The sequence below is a fragment of the Schistocerca gregaria genome, chromosome 5 (genome assembly GCF_023897955.1).
Source record: "Schistocerca gregaria isolate iqSchGreg1 chromosome 5, iqSchGreg1.2, whole genome shotgun sequence".
Classification (NCBI taxonomy): Eukaryota; Metazoa; Arthropoda; class Insecta; order Orthoptera; family Acrididae; genus Schistocerca; species Schistocerca gregaria.
Window position 1 is genome coordinate 664,184,863 of NC_064924.1, and position 22,500 is coordinate 664,207,362.

The 22,500-nt window shown below is 37.5% G+C and overlaps 1 protein-coding gene across 2 annotated transcripts; it reads left to right on the plus strand.

Annotated features, from left to right (window-relative positions):
* Positions 1-100: 100 nt before the first annotated feature.
* Positions 101-21,158, plus strand: LOC126272439 (BTB/POZ domain-containing protein 1-like). Of its 2 annotated transcripts, XM_049975313.1 has the most exons (6): positions 101-387; positions 6,084-6,127; positions 6,239-6,357; positions 16,848-16,978; positions 18,631-18,835; positions 18,992-21,158. In XM_049975313.1, exons 1-6 carry the CDS (start codon positions 308-310, stop codon positions 20,000-20,002), a joined length of 1,590 nt encoding a protein of 529 aa, XP_049831270.1. In that variant the 5' UTR covers positions 101-307; the 3' UTR covers positions 20,003-21,158. The 2 variants fall into 2 exon arrangements, with proteins under 2 accessions (XP_049831270.1, XP_049831269.1); XM_049975312.1 differs by having other exon boundaries at positions 188-387; positions 6,084-6,357.
* Positions 21,159-22,500: the final 1,342 nt, after the last annotated feature.

Genomic DNA, 22,500 nt, shown 5'->3' on the forward strand with positions numbered 1-22,500 from the left:
CTTTGCCGTTGCCATCGAAGTTTTGTATTGATCTGATTATGTCGACGTTCTCATAAACCAGAAAAACATATTTATTGATTACCAGTATTTTGAAGCAATGATACTATAGAAAAACTTGACGTTATAGATCAAAAATCAATTTAAAGTTCAAGTCTTTTGTGTTTATGAATATCTTTGCAGTAAGATCTTAGGTAGTGTGTATACAAATGCGTCAGTGTTTTGTTTACTTGTAAAGACGTGTTTGTGTTGCCGCTGTATTTGTTTCGTGTACAGTTGCTAAGATAGTTTTTCATGAACTGTAACAGGAATGAATACAAACATGAAACGAAATATTCAACCTGAAAATTTAGCAGATAGCCCAGAATCTGGAAAAAGAATACGAACAAGGTACGTTATACACTGAAGCTATTAAACAGGCAGTAGTGAGCGTCTTGTATTTACGAGAGCATTCTTGACTATTTCGCTATTTTGTGAACAGACTTATAGATTTACATTCACAAATATCTATGAGGCCTATTGATATACAGGAAAAGTACAGAGCTGTTTTATTTTGTTGTTTCGCATTGTACTTTCTGCAAAAGGTATCGCTGCCTGTAATGAATTTAGTAACATATTTATAGGCTTATGAGGAATTTAACTTGAGTTGTTTGCCGGTTTAAAGGCGTTTGTCAAGTCTTTATGTAAGAAATTCACATTAGACTACACTGGGCCAGCGTCAGTTTAGTTGAAGATGTGTATCACTTACGATAAGTTATAATCATGCGCTTGTTGTTTGGTAAATGTATTTCTAAAAGCTTCCACTACGGATCGTAAATCGTGCTTATAAAAAACTTTCTCCTGTCACATTGTTCTTTGGATGAACAAATAATCACTACTATTTGTTAGAATCCACGCACTTTTTGTGAATTTCCAGTCTTTTGTAATAGAAAAGTATTATGTAGGCTATGTGAAATAATATTGTAGTAAGAGAGATGTGGACGCTGTTACAGAAAGTTAACTCAAAGCAAAAGGAATTTATAATTGCCAGTACATACAGACAGATTATGTTGTAACATTGGACGATGGTATTCACAGTGATGTTTGAAATGTTATATGAGCTATTGATATTTTATTTATGCTTATAAACTTAATTCTGTGGAAATAATAGTGCTGAAGCATTTCTGCAGAAATTAGCACATTGCTGCATACATACTCTGGCAAGAGTTTCTTTTACAGAAATATATTCAATGCAGTACATTTGATTGTCTGAATTTCACTGTGGCTTCTGTGGATTGTTTAATGTTCATAGTGTGTGCTTTTAGGTACCATTTGACTGGAGAATGCCTATTGTTCTGGAGAGGTTTGGAATCACTGTTGTTTATTTTTGTTAAATAATAATAAAAATTTACAGTCATGTCCAATGGCGTCTTCATCTCAGTCACTTTGTGACCTGTTAACACAACCTAGACCTCAGGCTGTGCTACAGATCACCCTGCCACTATAATATTTTTTCCAGAAAATAGCACGTTATTGTGACAGATCCAGTGAATTTGTCAACAGACAACCAATTTATCACCTTTCAACACAACATAGAACTCAGATTATACTACTTATCATTCTGTCATACCAACATATATATTTTTTAAAAAAAGTAGGCCTATAGGAACAAAATAAATATAATCAGTGTTTGGATTTATTTCTTTTTGTTCATTTATTACTTCACCCAGTACATACATGCAAAAGTCAAAGCCATTGTTTAGTAGGGTTTTTTCAGTTTTGATGTAGACAAGATTTGCTGCTATCTTGACACAAATGCTGAACCTTATAGCCTAGAGATGGGATTCCTGATAGAAGGTATAAAAAAATAATTAGGTCATAATTTATTGGCCATTACTTCAAGATGGAACCAAGTCAGCTTGTTGTAGATTCCTGCAAAATAAACAACTCAACCTGGCAGAAAATGCAAGAACAATTTAAGTTACAGATGCTCCCTAACTGTATATGGAGACTGTCATCCCATTTTTGGGTCTGTGGAAGGAAAATTGGATCTGATCTCAGTGGACACCTCTCTGGAATCAGTCACAACATTGGTCTCAGGTCTGAATGTCTTTGTTGTGTGATGCACACAGGTTTGAACTGTGGTTTGGATGGTTGCCTACTCCAAACTGAACAAGCTGAACTGACTGGTCCTGTCCTCTGTCAATTGTCTGTAGGTATTGTGTACCTCATTTGTACATCTTAGTGAAGTCTCCAGGAGTTTAACTTGGATTCGTGCGTTTTGTGTGGGCATTTAGTTACCAATCATGCTATCTCAGTGTGTGTCGCACAAAAGTTCAACTTTTCACACAATGCTATTCTTTTCTTCCCAACAATGCAGAGCCTTGTTGTTGCTGAGAAAGAAACCTTTTGCTCTGTGCAGTCTCTGTGTAATGTTGATTGTAATAGCAAGCTAAAACTCTGTGCTTGACACAAACTCAAACCTGTATTCCTTTTGTTTGCAAGCAGTCTGCCGCCAATCACACCATCCAGCTACAGCTCATGGAGAGTGCCAGTCTTGTCAGTGCAGTATATACTCTTCTTAGTATAAAGGCTTTCTTTCTGAGTAATAATCTTGATGCTCTGGGTAAGCCAGATTCCACGGTCTTTCTCACTGAGACCTCAGTGCTAGTCTCACAGCACTGTGGGAGAACTTCTACAGAGTTTGAAAGAAAAATTATCCTTTCATTTGGTTTATGAGAAAACCCCAGTTCCTGTTGTTGGTTCCACACTACTCACAAAAGACCAGTGTTCCAGTCAAAGACACAGTTTTTTAATGTGTCGCAAATGATCAATGCATTATATCGAGAGAGATTTATCTGTCAATAAAATTCGCATCACTTTCTGCAGCACAAGTTGGATACAGATCTGCGTACCTAAAACTTATTAAATGCTGACTTTTACTCACGATCACCAGTTCATGCAGTGTCTATCTCAGGTGTAGTTACCAATTTGTGTCAGAAGTGTTGCATTTGCATGTTATTGTCTGTTGTTATGCTTTGTGATGGTCATCCTGAACATGGAACAACCTTGACAGTTTCCTTTCCATCCTAAAAGCATTTGAGGCTGTTATTAAGATCTTTTCTGTGTGGTATGTCGTCCCTGTATTACATACACTTGCCATAAACATTGCTGTTCTTGCAGTTTCCAACAAAACTTGACATTATCTGCTGCATCATTGTACTACATTGCAAGCCTTCTCACTCACGTTGAGTTTCAGCATTTTGTGTTTAATGCTACATGGCACTTCATGACAGCTCTCTCCACACTTGTACATCAATTTTTAACAGATGTTACCCATTCATCAACCTTTTTAGATATATTTCATAGTTTTCATTCCCAACAAACTCATAAGGCTTTAATGGAAATCTGATGTGAACGAGATGTAGGTGCTGACAGTGATGGGTGTTACCCATGACCTGAAGCCATTGCCTTAGTTCCCTCAGTCTAACAATTTATTTTAAACCAGGCTGGAGTATAACCATTCCTGAAGCTCATATTTGGCAACTGGGATTTGAACAGACACCTTAGTCTCTCAGGACACAAAGGATTTGGCCTGTCATGTAAACAGCGCCAAACTTCAGCAAATACGTTATATGCACAGCATTTACAGTCTGTGTCTTTGTGTGTCTAAATCTCAGAGCCTGGTATCAAAATGAATAATGGTAATCTACCAGCAGGCAATACTTATTGGTGTTGGGGTCTTCAGTCCTGAGACTGGTTTGATGCAGCTCTCCATGCTACTCTATACTGTGCAAGCTTCTTCATCTCCCAGTACCTACTGCAACCTACATCCTTCTGAATCTGTTTAGTGTATTCATCTCTTGGTCTCCTGCTACAATTTTTACCCCCCTCCCATGCTTCCCTCTAGTACTAAATTGGTGATCCCTTGATGCCTCAGAACATGTCCTACCAACTGATCCTTTCTTCTAGTCAGGTTGTGCCACAAAATTCTCTTCTCCACAATTCTAGTCAGTATTTCCTCATTAGTTAGTTAGATCGGATCTTCAACATTCTTCTGTAGCACCACATTTCAAAAGCTTCTTGCTTTTCTTCTTGTCTAACCTGTTTATTGTCCATGTTTCCCTTCCATACATGGCTACATTCAAAAATACTTTCAGAAAGGAATTTCTGATGTTTAAATCTATACCTGATGTTAACAAATTTCTCTTCTACAAGAAAACTTTTCTTGCCATTGCATCCACAGTTTATATCCTTCTTACTAGTTTGCCCCCGGTAGCTGAGTGGTCAGCACGACAGACTGTCAATCCAAAGGGCCGGGTTCGATTCCCGGCTGGGTCGGAGATTTTCTCCACTCAGGGACTGGGTGTTGTGTTGTCCTAATCATCATCATTTCATCCCCATTAACGCGCAAGTCACCGAAGTGGCGTCAAGTCGAAAGACTTGCACCAGGCGAACGGTCTACCCGACGGGAGGCCCTCGTCACACGACATTTCATTTCATTTCATTTCATCCTTCCTACTTCAGCCATCATCAGTTGTTTTGCTTCCCAGATAGCAAAACTCATCTACTACTTCAAGTGTAGCATTTCTTAGTCTAATTCCTTCAGCAACACCTTATTTAATTCTACTACATTTCATTATCCTTGTTTTGTTTATGTTGATGTTTATCTTATACCCTCCTTTCAAGACATTGTACATTCCGTTCAGCTGCTCTTCCAAGTATCTAACCTCAAAGCTTTTATTTCTTCTCCCTGGACTTTTAATTCCTATTCCAAATTTTTCTTTTGTATCCTTTACTGCATGCTCAATATAGAATTGAATAACATCGGGGAGAGACTACAACCCTGTCTCACTCCCTTCCCAACCATTGCTTCCCTTTCATGCCCCTCGACGCTTATAACTGCCATCTGGTTTCTGTACAAATTGTAAATAGCCTTATGCTCCCTGTATTTGACCCCTGCCACCTTCAGAATTTGAAAGAGAATATTCCAGTTAACATTGTCAAACGCTTTCTCTAAGTCTACAAATGCTAGAAACGTCGGTTTGCGTTTTCTTAATCTTGCTTCTAAGATAAGTCGTAAGGTTAGTATTGCCTCACATGTTCCAACATATCTGTGGAATCCAAACTGATCTTCCCCAAGGTCCACTTCTACCAGTTTTTCCATTCGTCTGTAAAGAATTCATATTAGTATTTTGCAGCTGTGACTTATTAAACTGATAGTTCGGTAATTTTCACATCTGTCAAGACCTGCTTTCTTTGGAATTGGAATTATTATGTTCTTCTTGAAGTCTGATGGTATTTTGCCTGTCTCGTACATCTTGCTCACCAGATGTAAGAGTTTTGTCGTGGCTGGCTCTCCCAAGGCTATCAGTAGCCCTAATGGTATGTTGAGCCTTTTTTGTCTGAAGTTTTCTGTGCTTTGTCAAGTTCTTCATGCAGTATCATATCTACCTTCTCATCTTCCCCTGTGTTCTCTTCCATGTCCATAATATTGCCCTCCAGTACATCTCCCTTATGTAGACCATCTATTATGTTTTGATTAATAAGTATTTGTTTCCGTAGTGTACCGTAATCACATCATAATACTACAGCAGCTGGATCAAAAGAAGTGATAGTATTTACTCATGTTGAGAATGCGTGCTTTCAATAATCTTTAACAAATAAAGTTTATTTTAGTCAAAAGTTGCATTATGTTCGTTACGTGTGTCTGCCTAAACCGGAACACACAAACAAATGTAGTAGTTTTTGGTAGTCTCCCTTAGACATCACATTCAAAAATTATTGCATAGACCAAATGGTATGGGGAAATTGTAGGAAATAATTAGTGTGAAGATAATATCTGACAAGATTACATTTCTGGAATTGAATGTAGTTTTAATTTTTTATGTAAGAACTAGCACTGAAGGACAGGGTCTGATTCAGGGTAGGTTAGTTTTACTAGATTTTGAGTGCAAACTGTATGTCTTATCAACTACTTCATCTTCAGATATTTGTATGTGGTGTTTGTCATTCATCTGTAGGTTAGTGATAGCCTGTACTGTTTTTTGTGTTTTGTTTCCATCTTGGATTCGCATTATAATATTGACAATACTTTTGCTTTTCAGTAGCAAAATGGAAGCTGGTGATGGAGATGAAGGAACACCAATAGGTAGAGTCATATCGATTTTTTCCTTATTGTGTGTAATAATTTATCACAAATGTTTTGTAAAGGTTCAAATACCCATGCTAATGTCATTGTTGTTTAACTTTTATGCAAAAGTGGAAAACTCAAAATGGCAGCTTTCAAAAGTTGATGTGAAAGAAAGGTTGGAATATTTGAGAACTTCAGCCAGTTTCAGTGACTGTGTGCTGCTTGTAGGAAGTGGTGATGCCGTAGAGGTCAGTGTTGCAGACATGTCATTTTAATTACTGTGTTACTTTATTTATACTATAAGTGAAGTCAGATGATTATGATAAATTTTTTATGTTTCATAAGGATAAACTGTTCTAGTTTGGTGTTACTATGAGTATACCTTGTGTAGTACTGTAATTGGTAGCTGGGCCAAGTAGATTGTGAACTACTGTAAATCAGTAGACTATGGCAATACCATTCTTATGCACAATATGGTAATAGCATTTTACAGCATTATCGCTGTTGCAAAATTGCATTTAGCAATGAAAAAAAACTAGAAGAACTGGTGAGCATTTACTTCTAGTCTTAGATGGGGATCGAGCTTGATTTTCTGTTCACCATTAATTATACTAGTGTATGGTGGAAGTGTATTGTTTTTAGTTTCAGAAATTCATATTTTGGTCATTTGTGCTTTAAATTCTCTTTTAAACTTCCTGGAGATTAACTGCTAATGGCTAGAATGTCTCATTTCTATTGTTTTGAGAGCTGCCACTATTGTTAGAGAATAACTCAGTTTTTTTTATTGCATTGACTTGGAGTGCTCTAGATGAATAAATTGAATTAATGAAGGAAATTTCCCCCGAAATGAAGCTGCAATTAAAAATACGAAAGCATTGTTTTTATGATGCATCATATAAGAAGAGACATGACTCACCTGCAGATTGTTGATGTGTGGTGCATAGAAATACACATCAGAACACATGTAACTAGCTTCTTAACTACTACTCCTTTTTATAGTTTAAATACACATTCTGTCACACACAGTCACTGAGACAACATAAACATACCGAGATGGTACTGAAACCAGAGAAAAAGCAGTAGCTTTAATGCTGGTAATGTCTGTGCTGTCACATCATTTTGTACACTGTGGGTCAGTCAGTTAAAGATGAATTATTGCATTTCCTCATTTTTGTTTCTTGTTTTCTATTTTTTTTAATAGGCACCAGCAGAAACAGACATTAACAAAAGACAACACAAGTATCAGGTTCAGAAATCAGTTTCTTCATCCAAAAATGTGAGGAAAGAAAGGAAAAACTAGAGGTTTAAGGAGGGAAATCACTCAGTATTTCTCACTAGTGAGAAAGTGAGAACATGAAAGATATGATGGGTGGGAAATTAACATAATAATAAAATAATAATAATTATTATTATTATGGTTATCATTTTCCAATAGATGGTATTTGAATACGCAAATTTGGTAGTGGCACGGCACTCAACAAGTTGGAAATGAAATTTCGAGTGACTAGGGCCTCCCGTCGGGTAGACCGTTCGCCGGGTGCAAGTCTTTCGGTTTGACGCCACTTCGGCGACTTACGCATCAATGGGGATGAAACAATGATGATAACGACAACACAACACCCAGTCCCTGAGTGGAGAAAATCTCCGACCCAGCCAGGAATCGAACCCGGTTCCTTAGGAATGACGTTTTGTCGCACTGACCACGCAACTACCGAGGGCGGACAAGTTGGAAATAAAGGAAAGAGATACATAAATAGGACTTTTTATTGTCCAGATCTTTTATTGTATAGCTTCACTTGCTTTTCTTTTCTTTACTGTGATAATACTGATAGCTTTGTTTATATGGTTGAACAGAGATGCGTTGTCGGTATATTGCTTGAGAATGGTTTCATCTTTTCCCATAAAAAATATTGTGCAACTGTTATATCATTAGGAAACAGCTATAAACTGGTGACAACGAGCTTTTACCACAATTTTCTTAGAAGATGTACAGCATTTTGATTATATGATGTGTAGTCATCATCATTAGACAGTGTAAGCTAAGATTCTCTATGTGTTCCCAGTTAGGATTCCAACCATACTGCTATTCTCAGTGGGAAAATGTAACTATGATTTTTCGTTCTTTTCTAAAGAAACATATAATAGGGATCTGAACACTGGCTCGTATATTTTGTTTTGCCAAGATATATAACATGATTTTTTACATGGCTTGTAAGTTCAATAAATATGACATTACTGACACTTTAATAACTAAAACTAGGTTACTGTGAATCATGAAATAGGTATAAAGGATTCTATATAGGAGATAATTTTATATTAAACTTGATAATAAAATCAAGCTACTGTCTCTTCAGTTATGTTGGAAATGTCTTAAAAATCTGTATTTGCAATTCGAGTGTTAGCAGACATAGGCGACATAAAAGTGAAAAAGCTTGCATACTTTGCCTACTTTCATTCCATAATGTCATATGGTATGATATTTTGGGGTAACTCTTCAAGTCAAACAAAAGTTTTCAGAGTCCAAAAGCGTGTGATACGTATTATTTGCGGAGTAAACTCACGCACGTCTTGTACAAACCTCTTCAAAGAACTGGGTATACTAATTACTGCCTCTCAGGATATTTATTCCTTAATGAAATTTGTCCTAAATAATATATCTCAGTTCATACATACAATACCAGGAACAAAAATGATCTGCACAAGGACTTAGAAGCACTTACTTTAGTTCAAAAAGGGGTCCACTACTCAGGAACACTCATCTTCAATAATTAGCCAGCAAACATAAAAAAATTTAGTTACAAATAGAGATCAGTTTAAAAGGAGCCTGAAAGACTTACTAGTGGCCAACTCCTTCTACTCCATTGACGAATTTTTTAATAGAAACGAATGATGTGTTGTATATATTTATACTATTAGTATTGTTATTTCAGCTTAAAAAAAATAAAAATAAAAAAAGGTGACATGTTCCACATACATGAGGATCTCTTCAACACGGATCTATGGAACGAAAAACTAATCTAATTTAATCTAATCTTTCCTTGCCAGTGTATATTTCAAAACACTGTTTCATCATTATGGTTTCACTTGGATGTCAAAGAATGTTCATTGTGATGTCAACATACCGTAAATGGTTATCTGCCTATTCTGCTGATTTCTGTTGTATATAACAGCACAATGAAGTAACACATATGAATTTTTGCACTATAATATCAACATACACAGTAAAAATGCTGTTGAAAAAATACTAAGTTTCCCATTCACTTCAGTGTCTCACTTTTAACAAGAGTAGCCCCAATGGTCACCATGAAAAATGATATTAGTCTATAGTTTGAACTTACTAAACACAATGAAGTAATAGAAGTGATTCAGAAAACTACCCTCCACTATCTTTGACATCCATTTATTGCAGAATCTTAGAATGCATTCTGAACTGAAACATAAGGACTAATGAAGTATCACAAACAGTATGCCCTTCTCCATGCCAACCCGTGTGGATTCCAAAAACACTAATCATTTGAAACCCGACTCTCACTTTTCTCGCACAACATACTGAAATTCATCAATCAAGGCAAACACGTGCAGTATTTCTTGATTGCTGAAAAGCACTTGACTCAGTACTACATCTATGCTTACATCAAAACTATGACCATGTGGGGTATCAAACCAATTTTGTGATGGATGGAGAAATAGAAATAGCTTTGGGTGATCCCCAAAGCAGTTTGTTGGGATTCTTGCTATTCATGTTGTATATTCTACATCTACATGATTACTCTGCCTGGCAGAGGGTTCAATGAACCACCTTCATGCTGTCTCTCTACCATTGCACTCTCAAATGGCATGCGGGAAAAATGAGCATTTAAATTTTTCTATGCGAGCCCTGATTTCTCTTATTTTATTGTGATGATCATTTCTCCCTATGTAGGTGGGTGCCAACAGAATGATTTTGCAATCGGAGAAGAAAACTGGTGATTGAAATTTCATAAGAAGATTTCATTGCAAAGTAAAACGCCTTTGTTTTAATGATTGCCTCTCCAATTCGTGTATCAAGTCTGTGACATTATCTCTCCTATTTCCCGATAATACAAAACAAGCTACCCTTCTTTGTACTTCTTCAATGTCATCCGTCAGTCCCACCTGATTCGGGTCCCACAACACACTGCAATACTCCAGAATAGGGCGGATATGCATAGTGTAAGCAGTCTCTTTAGTAGACCTGTTGCACCTTCTAAGTGTTCTGCTAATGAATCACAGTCTTTGGTTTGCTCCACTAACAATATTATCTATGTGATCGTTTCAATTTAAGTTATTTGTAATTGTAATCCCTAAATATTTAGTTGAATTTACGACCCTCAGATTTGTGTGGCTTATCACGTAATCAAAATTTAGCTTATTTCTTTTAGTACTCATGTGAATAACTTCAAACATTGCCACTTTTCGCACCATTCAGATATCTTATCTAAATCATTTTGCAAGTCGTTTGGTCATCTGATGACTTTATAAGATGGTAAACGACAGCATCATCTGTAAACAATCTAAGACGGCTACTCAGATTGTTTCCTATGTCATTAATATAGATCAGAAACAATACTTCCTTGGGGAACACCAGATATTACTTCTGTTTTTCTCAGTGACTTTCCATCTATTACTACAAACTGTGACCTTCCTGACAAGAAATCACGAATCTAGTCGCACAACTGAGGCGATACTCCATAGGCACGTCGTTTTGTTAGAAGACGCTTGTGAGGAACGGTATTGAAAGCCTTCTGGAAACCTAAAAATATGGAATCAATTTGACATCCCCTATCGATAGCACTTATTACTATCATGAGTATAAAGAGCTAGTTGTGTTTCACAAGAATGATATTTTCTGAATCCGTGCTGACTTAAATGTCAATAAATCATTTTCTTTGAGGTACTTCATAATGTTCGAATACAGTATATGTTTTAAAACCCTACTGCAAATTGACGTTAGTGATATAGGCTTGTAATTCAGCGTATTACTCCTACTTCCCTTTTTGGGTATTGGTGTGACTTGAGTGATTTTCCAGTCTTTAGGTACAGATCTTTCTGTGAGCGAGTGGTTGTATATAATTGCTAAATATGGAGCTATTTTATCAGCATACTTTGAGAGGAACCTGACTGGTATACAATCTGGACTGGAGGCCTTGCCTGTATTAAGTGATTTAAGCTGTTTTGTTACACCGAGGATATCTGCTTGTTTCTCACCTTCGCAGTTGTTCTTGATTGGAATTCATCTTCTTTGGGAAAGGAGATTCGGAAAACTGTGTTTAATAACTCTGCTTTAGTGGTACTGTCATCTGTGACTTCACCGTTGTTACCATGCAGTGAAGGTATTGATTGCATCTTGCCACTGGTGTCCTTTATGTATGACCAGAATCTCTGGATTTTCTGCCAGATTTCGAGACAGAATTTTATTATGGAAATTATTAAAACCATCTCGCATTGAAGTACCCACTACATTTTGAACTTCTGTAAAACTTTGCCAATCTTGGGGATTTTGTGTTCTTTTAGATTTGGCATACTTTTTTCGTTGCTTCTGCAACGATCTGACCCGATACCATGGGGGATCAGTACCATCACTTATTAATTTATGTGGTATATATCTCTCAATTGCTGTTGATACTACCTCTTTGAAAACATTCCACACCTTTTCTACACTTACATAATCAGATCGGAAGAAGTGAAGACTGTCTCTTAAAAAGGCATTAAGAGCATTTTTATCAACTTTTTTAAATAGATATTCTTTGCATTTCTTTTTTATTGTTGTAGGTGGTATGCTATTCAGCCAAGCAGCAACTGCCTTGTGGTCGCTAATCCCTTTATTCGTCACAACACTCACTATTATTTTGTCTAGGATTCTTTGTTGCTAAAAGGTCAAGTATGCTTTCGCAAGCATTTACGCTTTGAGAAAGCATTCAGTACAATTTCAGATGAAGTTGTATGCCTGCCACTGGCTTTAAACGTATAATTTTTCCAGCATATCAAGGGTAGATTGAAGTCACCACCGACTATAATTGTATGAGTGGGATGCTTATTCGAAATGCGACTCAAGTTCTCTTTGAACTGTTCAGCAACTATGTCTTCTGAGTGGGGGGGTCAGTAAAATGATCCAATTAATAGTTTAGTCCCATTGTCAGGTTTAACCTCTACCCATTCTATTTTACGTGAACTATCTATTTAATTTTGTTACAAGGCAAACTACCTCTGACAGCAATAAATACTCCACCACCAACTGTATTTAATCTATCCTTTCTGAACCCTGTTACATCGTTTGAAAAAATTTCGGCTGTACTTATTTCCAGCTTTTGCCAGCTCTCTGAGCTGCAGTGCTTTCTATTAGGGCTTCTATTAGGGCTTGGAGCCCTGGTTCTTTTCCAACACAGCTGTGACAATTTACAATTACAATACCAATCGTTTTTACAACAACCTGACTGTGTTTTACCTGCCCACTTTTAGACAGACTCCCCTTCTGTGGTTCCCTGAGACCCTCTAACCTAAAAAACCACCCAGTCCCTTCCACATAGCCTCCACTACCCGTGTAGCCGCCTCCTGTGTGTAGTGGACTCCTGGCCTATTAAGCGGAACCCGGAAACCCACCACCCGATGGTGCAAGTCAATAAATCTGCAGCCTACACGGTTACAGAACCACTTGACCCTCTGATTCAGACCCTTCACCCGGCTCTGCACCAAAGGACCACAGTCGGTTCTATCAATAATGCTGCAAATGGTGAGCTCCGCCTTAATCTCGGAAGCAAGACTGTCCGTCTTTACCATTTCCGCTAGCCGCCCGAAACCAGACAGAATCTGCTCTGATCCAAAGCGACACACATCATTGGTACCGACATGAGCCACCACCTGCAATTGGCTGCACCCTGTACTCTTCATGGCATCCGGAAGCACCCTTTCCACATCCAGAATGACTCCCCCCCCCCCAGAATGCACATTGGCTTCCTCGCCCTCCTTGACAGCCATGTTCCTAAGGGGCCCCATTATGTGCCTAACGTTGGAGCTTCCAATTACCAGCAAACCCATGCCCAGATCTTGTGGGCCGAGAAGCTTCCTCTATAATAGGGCGGACGAGTGCATTCGGCTCAGAGACATCGTCAGCCACAGATAACACCCGAAACAAGTTCGTCAAACTAACCGGGGAGGCCCTATGGTTGGCATCTTGGAAAGTGTTTCGCTGCCTGCCAGACTTTGGAATGATCTCCCACTCGACCACAGGTGAGGGGTCAACCTCAGTGCAGGCAGTACCCGGGGAGGCCACAGGAGTGCAGTAGACCGATCGCAGGACACGTGGGACGTGCTCGAAGTCCCTCACATCCCTGCATCTGATCCCCCACAGTGACGCCCCTTGGCAGCAGCCTCAAGCTTTGTGATGGAAGCCAACTCATCCTGAAATTGAGCGAAGGGTCGCCAGCTCAGCTCGCATCTGTACACAACAATTACAGTTCCTATCCATTGCTGCAGTTACTTCTGTTTGAAGTGCATAAAAATTTGTAACAAGTGAACAGTGTACTCGCCTTATTAATAGCAGGAACTAGTGGTGCGCTCTCGCTGATAGTCTAACTGACACTCAGCTGTTGTAAGCAAACAAACAAAAACCTGCACAATATGAGAGTTTATACAACGGTCAATAGCAACGGTGGTACTGTACACTACACTGTTATTGAAATAAAAGTTGTGCCTAGTAAGCACTCGAACCCGCAAGAAATTACAAAAATAAACTAGTAACTACACAGATAACTGAAAATAAGTTGCTCCCGTTTGAAGCTAGTAAAAATATGCAACAAACGAACGGTGTACTCGCCTTATCAGCAGCAGGAACTAGCGGTGCGCTCTCGCTGACGGTCTGACTGACACATTAGTGATCCTGCTGACAATATTAATAGTAATCTGCAGATAATGCAGCCTTCTGTAATGAAGTACTGTCTGAAAGAAGCTGCAATAATATTCAGTTGATAAGTTTGGCAACTTGCTTTAAATGCAGAAATGTAATATTGTGCATGTCACAAAATGAAGAAATGTAGTATCCTGTGACTACAATATCAGTAGTTTCAGCTGAGATCAGTCGACTCATACAAATACCTTGACGTATCAATTTGTAAGTATATGAAATAGAACAATCACATAATCTCTGCTGTTGATGAAGCAGCTGACAGACAGATGTTCATTGGTAGAACAGGCTACCAAGGAAATGCAATCAGTTTGTGTAGGAGACAGCATACAAAACACTCATATTCTCCATCTTAGAATATTGCTCAAGTGTGTGGAACCCATACCAGATAGGACAACAATGGGTATTGAACAAATACAAAGAATGGCACAATGGATGGTCGCAGATTTATCGTATCTTGAGGGAGAGTCACAAAGATGTCGAAGCAACTGAACTGGCAGGTACATGAAGATAGAGGCAAACTATACCATGAAAGCCTACTTAGAAACTTTTTAGAACAAATATAAAGTGATGAATCGAGGAATGTATGACAACCCCCTAGGCTTTGCTCTTGTAGAGATTGCCGAGACGAATTTAAACTAACTTCAGCATCCACAGAGGCATTTAAGCAATCATTCTTCCTATGCTCCATACACAAATGGAACAGGAAAAAGCCTTAATAACTGGTACAATGGAAAGTACCTGTTGCCATCCACATGTCAGTCATTTGCAGATTATAGGTGTAGGAGTAGACATTAGAAATAATGCTATACTTATGGGACTTTGCCACTTTTATACATGCATTTATGATTAATATTACACTTGTGTCTTAACACATTCTTTTCATGGACTAGCAAGGTCTATTCTTCCACATACACTATGTGATCAAAAGTATCCGGACACCTGGCTGAAAATGAAAGTTCATGGCACCCTCCATCAATAATGCTGGAATGCAATATGGTATTGGCTCACCCTTAGCATTGATGACAACTTCCACTCTCGCAGGCATACATTCAATCAGGTGCTGGAAGGTTTTTTGAGGAATTGCAGCCTATTCTTGACGGACTGCTCCACTAAGGACTGATGTCAGTCAGTGAGGCCTGGCACCAAGCCGACATCCCAAAACATCCCAAAGATGTTCTGTAGGATTCAGGTCAGGACTATGTGCAGGTCAGTCCACTACAGGGATGTTATTGTCATGTAATCACTCCGCAACAAGCCATGGTTTATGAACAGATTCTTTATCGTGTTAAAAGATGCGATCGTCATCCCCTAATTTCTCTTCAACAGTGGGAAGCAAGAAGGTGCTTAAAACATCAATGTAGGCCTGTGCTGTGATAATGCCCTGCAAAACAACAAGAGGTGCATTCCCCTCCATGAAAACCTCGACCACACCATAACACCACTGCCTCTGAATTGTACTGTTGGCACTACACACGTTCACTGGCCATTCACCATAACCACACCCTGCCATCAGATCACCACATTGTGTACAGTGATTCTACACAATGTTTTTCCACTGTTCAATTGTCTGATGTTTACACTCCTTACACCAAGCGAGGTGTCGTTTGACATTTACCGGCATGATATGTGACTTATGAGCAGCTGCCCGACTGTGAAATCCAAATTTTCTCACATCCTGCATAATTGTCATAGTACTTGCAGTGTTTGCTGTAACAGTTTGGAATTCCTGTGTGATGATCTGGATAGATGTCTGCCTATTACACATTACGACCCTCTTCAACTGTCGGCGGTCTCTGTCAGTCAACAGACGAAGTCAGCCTGTTCACTTTTGTGCTGTATGTGTCCTTTCACATTTCCAGTTCACTATGACATCAGAAGTAGTGGACCTAGGGATGTTTAGGAGCGTGGAAATCTTGTGTACAGACGTATGACACAAGTGATACCCATTCACCTGACCACGTTTGAAGTCCGTGTGTTCCGCAGAGTGCCCCATTCTGCTCTCTCACGATGTCTAATGACTACTGAGGTCGCTGATGTGGAGTACCTGACATTAGGTGGAAGCAGAATGCACTGAATATGAAAAACATATGTTTTGGCGGTATCCGGATACTTTTGATCACTTAGTGTAAATATCTTCTTTATCTCATTGTCATTGTAAAAAAATCTGCTGTGCTGTCTTGAAAACATGAAAGATAATTTTTGTGTCATGCCGTAAGGTCTGAAACAATCTTATTGTTTCTAATATTTTTCTTGTTTGTGAAGTCTTTGTCGAAGGATCGGTTTAGTTTCCAATAAATGGATGTACAAACAACAATGATTTACAGAATAATGCATCTGTAACTTTTGGACTAAATGATTTAATTCAGGTATCATTGTGTCCCCCTCCCCTTCCCCCTTCTACCTCCATCTTAAGCTGTCTGCACTTTAAGAATGTTTTTCACCAGACACATTGGGCTTTTATTTACAAATCATTTTTAGGGTTCATTCTTGAGGTTTTTTTCTTTACAGTAAAAAACATTTGCAATTTGCAGTAAGCTTAAGATGAGAAAATGCAGTAATAGTTGATATATAACAGCTACTGCAGAAGATGGCCCTGGAAACATAAAGATTTTCAGACTTGGTCCACTATTAGAATTTGGGGTGGACTCCTTAATACACTTAATTACCTTGGCTTATTTCTGGTTGATAAATTATTCTGTGAGTGTCACAGTGCAGAATGTTTTGTTCATTTTCTGGTACAATCAAAATCTATTAAGTTTAAATAAAGAAATGTGCAGGCTTTCAATTCATTATGTAATTTGAAGTACTTGATTCCAGACAATACGGACACATAAAATGGTTCTTTGCATGTCAAGTGTGAAATTCGAGGAAATTTTATTGACTCGTTCAGCAGAAGATGCCATTACCATAACTGATGTGGAACCTCGTATATTTCATTTGATGCTTGAGTAAGTAATATAAGAAAATATTTTATAGCCTCTGGAAAGCCTTCAAACAGTGAGATGAATGAAAATAACTACTCACTGTGTAGTATTTGTATGGAGTGGTGGATGATCATGTGTTCCAGTTTTTGTTTATACTGAGCTCTGGGTAGGCTCTTCAAAATGTTCTGAGAGAAGTGCTTCAGTACTTCCCTATATGTCCACTACTATGAGTAGTTATCTACACTCATTTTGTGAATGAGCGACATAAAATAATTAAAAAAAAAAAAAAACACAATTCTAATTGCTCCGGACTCCATCTTAATCACACTTTTACTGTACAAACTTAAGACATTCAAACTTCAGAATCTGTCAGGTAAAGAGACATGAATGAGTAGCAGTTATCTTACAGAGTACAAAATGTAACATACGTTTATATAGAAGCAGACAGACCATATTATTAGGTCATGAATCCATAGCATCTCGTCAAGAATTTCAATGTATAAGTGTACCATGAACTAGTGCTAGTGTTTAGAGACATATGCTGCCCTACATAAAGCAAGCTGTGGCAGTTGGGAGGCATTAGTAAAGCCACTCTTTTGAATATAGTATCTAAAAATTTTAGTTGTAGACCTATAGTCATTTTCTGTAAAATAAATAAATTTGTAAACATATAAACTGTACTATGGAATAATCTGCACTAACAGTATACATATAGGCACGCACCATCCCTCCAAAAAGTACAGTGACTGATTTAAATCCTGCCTGATAAGCAACGTTAGCACAATAACTATGATGACAGCTTGAACTAACAACTGGAAACAACAGATGCGCATTTGACCAGTCAGTCGTAAATAGGCAATGTTAAGTAGTGAGTATGTGGCCATAGTGTGCAGCATTGTTGTGTTTCAAACTGCAGTGGAACATCATCTCTAAATCCAGTGTTTAAGGTATTCTCCAGAATGTTTTGAAGAAGGGAAAATAGTGTGAAAAGCTTGTCCTGCGAAGTACTGAACAAAAACAACACCTACCATGATTTGAATTAATGATTTAAATGCAAAACGCAAGTAGTTCTTTACTGGGAAGAATCGTCCTGGTTGATGAAACTTGGTGTAATCAGTTCTAACCAACTTCAAAATGACATATTTCAGAAATTCACATGGCGGGTCAATGCTTTGATGACATAACCAACAATGAAGCCAATGTGTCACATGAGCTGATCACCATCCCAAAGAAGGACTTTTGTGACAGTTTTGCGTGGTTTTATAAATGTTCTTTGCATTGCACTCAAGTGGTTGGAGAATAAGTAGAATACGAGAAGCATTAAAATCACCATCTTAACTTTCCTGTAATTTTTATTAGCTTGGTCTTGAAACTTTTTGGACTGGCAGGGTATGTGACTTGTGATGTGTAAGTTGCATACCTATCATTTGTGTCTTTTCATCTGACAGATTCAGTAAGATTGCTAGAAGTTGAAACACACAAAATTATAAAGTTATACAATAGAAAAACTAGCCAAGACAGAGTGTTACATTGTCCATACTCACTTCATTGTATGTGTGCTCCACAGGATTTTTGAGTATCATACTAATACATGTGCTTTTGTTGCTCTCTCTCTCTCACACACACTTTCTTTCTTTCTTTCTTTCTCTCTTTTAATGGAATATTAATTCTTCCAGCTACATGTATTTGGATAAACCAATCATCAAATCATCAGAAGATGCTTGTTTGCTGTACAAAGCTGCAGTAACATATCAGATGCCTCATCTATGTGAAATAAGTGCCAAAGTTTTATCAAAAAGTTTAAATCTTGATAATATCTGGTCAATATTAAAGTTGGTATCAGACACCCAAGAAACATCACTTAAGGAAGAATGTGAAAAGGTACATTGACATTCAATTTGTGATTATCTGTTTTGGGCGTAATATGATTTGTTTCCTTTCATGTGTATTTCCTTCTCAGCTAATTTTGCATATTAATGTAAATATACAAAGTTATGAATGAATATGTAATTTCATGTTTTTTTCCCTCCATTTCAGTTCATCAGAAAACATCCATTAGCAATTCTTCGGCATGACAATTTTATAAAAGTTGATGCCAATATTGTGCTTTTGATGGTTGACCTGGACTGCTTTGATGTTCCAGAAATAGATATTTACACTGCAGTAGATAAGTGGGCTGAACATCAGTGTGAAAAAGTGAACATAGCAGCTGATAGGAACAACAAACGAGAAGTTATTGGGTCAGATATACTGAGGAAACTGCGTTTTTTGGCACTAAATAAAGAGCAGTTTGTGGAAAAAGTGGCATACACTACGGAGAATTCTACTACTTGTTTATTATCTATTGAGGAAAGTTATGCTGTGCTGATGAATATGACAGTACCTGGATGTTATCCAATGCCTACAGGTTTCACAGTTGATAATAAACCAAGGAAGTTGTCAAAATTGCGCTGTATACGTAAAGTTCAGCCGATATCTGCCCAGCCACCTTATGCTTCATACAATACTCCCCCATATACGTCACCTACAACATTTCCCCATATGGCTGTTGTTGCCATGCCTACAGCTTCACCAAGTGGAAATCTTGGTGGAAAAAATTTTTCTTTGGAGATAAGAGTTGATTTTCCCATAATGCTGTTTGGAATCCAAGTTCCAACACTGTTGTTTCCATCTCAACAGGGACCTCTAGGACCCAGAGATTATGATGAATCTTTTATTGTTACTGTTCTAGACTCTTCGGGAAGCCCCATCAGCCATACTGTTTATTCTGGAAAAGTTCCTTATGGGTCTGCATTTGACATTAGCCTTAAAGATCCTGTTCTTCTGCAGAAAAATACAGGTTATAAAATTCAAATATACACAAGTAACACATACTTTTTGTGTAGGAAGCTTTCTAACATTGAGCACTGCCCACCAGTGAAATTCACTTTCAAAGATTCTACAAAAGTTGCTCCTCCAAATACAAATCCAATGTTTGTGACAAGCAACATGAAACAGGACTCTGATTTTGGTTTTGTCACTCAGATTATATATTCTTTATGGGGTTAGCTTGGTTATACTGTTGAAAGTTAAGCATTATGAATCCTCATTTTTTCACAGCATTAATCTCTTTTCTGCTCAGGTGCTTTTCCACCTTTTACATTTTCAGTCATCTGGAATTTTCCATGAAGTCAATTGTTGTATGCAGGTTTTTTTAGCAGCACTGTGAATGAATGTTAAATACATTGTATCATATGTATTTTCTTCGTGTGAACTGGGCACAGACTGAGTAAGTACTATGTTTTATTTGACTGATCTTTTATGTAACTGTCAAAACAGTACACTGTGACATTTAGAGTGAGGAAAGGTATGTGTAAACATATATTCATACACAGACCAGTAGATATAAGATAAAGTGAATATGTACATATATTTTCATGACAAATTGCTGTAATGGCAATAGTTTTTTCCTTCTGTTTCCATTGTTTTTTTCCATACATAGAACTCCTTTACAGAATAGCTTCATTGTATATTACTATGTTGAATAGAGATAAGCTTTTTTGTTTAAGGAAGCAAAAGTTTGTTTTAAATGAGGAACTAACCCTCATCAACACTGCTTTCCCTCCCCCTCTCCCCTTTTCTCCTTCCTCTTCTCACTTTTCCTGTCTCTCAACATAATCCCTGTAGAAAATCTGTTGTGCAGTTAGTAGTATTGAGTCTTTGTTCGTGTAAATAAGTTATTGGGTACTGAAGATGTGTGTATTTGTGAATGTAAAACTTGTAAATGCTACAGTAAATATTTATTTAATGGATGTTTTGAAAACCACCTTTTGATAACTGCTGCAAGTACACTTTGTCTTCTAATGGGTATGCTTGTAATAATGCATACTTTCTCAGTATTGTAAAATAGTAAAATAATAAGAGTGCAGGAAATCTCATTTGTGTATATACGCAAACAAATAGTTAATAATGTAACCAATATTTTTGTATGTATGAACACAAAAGTTGAATGACTGAATTTTGGAAGGTTGACTCTTCTTACAGATCTGTTGTGCTTTCCTTTATTTGCTTGTATATGTATATTTCTGTATGTAAATGTGATTAACTCAAAGATTCTTTTTCGTAGAAACAGTTGCTTTTGGCACTGTTATGTAAAGAACCCATGTTCTTTTTGTAGTGTACATTATTGGCTGTTAAATAAAATTGATAAATACAAGACAGTTAATGGTGCCTTTTACACCGTTTCACCCACATTTTTCAATTTAGGTGTTATTTTTCATAAAGTATTTACAACAATATTTTCAGTAAGACTGTCATCTGAACTTGTTAGTGTGAAACAAGGGTTTCTGTGGTATGATCAATGTTTCTGTGCATATAGTAAGCTACCAGTTGGAGATGAATGGCAGCTATTTAATGTAGCTGAGAAAATGGTAGCGTTATTCAAAGTAGCACCTTTCTGGCTTATTATGTTTCTCTTTTGTTAAAGTGTGCTCTGACTTATTCCACATTTTTAGATTTTCTCCATTGTGATGAGATATACAAAATGCAGTGAACAGATGATCAAATGCCATTTTAATAACCCCAGCTATATCAGTCAGTAAATAAAATGAAAACAGCTCCCAGATTTGAAAGATTGGCACATGTTAGAATACCAAGGTGGTGCACTGCATTATACTGGATCAAGCAGGAACATTGACCAGGCTTAATTATTCCTGTTGAAAATCAGGACAGTTTCTCTTTGAGCATGTGTGTCATCCTGTTGTACTGACCATGAGGATTAAGTCACTGAGTAATTGATTTTTTCCCTGTATCCAACGGATTAATTTATTCATGAACCTTAAATTATAGATCAACTAAATGCATCTCATTCAATAACAGAAAATCAGCAACACTAAATCAGTGTGATATTGCTTCACGTCTTACTCTTTGGAGCTGTGTGTAACAATGCCACAAAGAAGGCAGTAAATATAATAAATTGTCATCCACTCGAGAAAATATTGTGAGTGTGGAAGCATTCAGCTGTCTCTGAAGATCAGTGAGGAAACATGAAGTTGAAGTCCAAATCTGGACAGAAATGTGTGAAAATTTTTCCATTAAGTTTCAAAATATCATATATGTTAAATGCAGACCATGCAATGACTCTAGTGAAATTACAGTATGTTAGTGTGATTGGATTTCTGTGACTGTTAAACCATTTGACGAATCAGTATCTGGCTCTAGTTAATAATCTCCTAATTGGTTTCAGGCACCACTTTTATGTTGGTTATTGTCTAAACAAGATAAATGTGAAATATATGGTTGTAGTCAGCTGATGTGAAATTCATCAATTTTCTGTTTCTCACAGAGGTGAAATATTAGTGTGCTGAATTGGCTGCACCAACTTTTAAGCTGTAATTGTTTGAGAATAAACATAGGAGCCACTATTTCTCTGAACCTGAGAGCCTATGAATATTCAATTCAAAGTTACTTTTGGCCATATTCTGTTGCTCAGTAATTCATTAGATAAAGAGCAGACTATGAATGGGAACATCCGAGATTCAATGACCAGCCATTAATTGGGCTTTTTC

Bases quoted from the DNA above. Each gene is read 5' to 3' on its own strand.
- LOC126272439 (XM_049975312.1), top strand. From the start codon at position 308: ATGAATACAAACATGAAACGAAATATTCAACCTGAAAATTTAGCAGAT. The intron at 388-6,083 runs GTACGTTATACA...TTTGCTTTTCAG, and splicing joins GGAAAAAGAATACGAACAAG to TAGCAAAATGGAAGCTGGTG. The intron at 6,358-16,847 runs GTCAGTGTTGCA...ACTTGATTCCAG, and splicing joins GAAGTGGTGATGCCGTAGAG to ACAATACGGACACATAAAAT.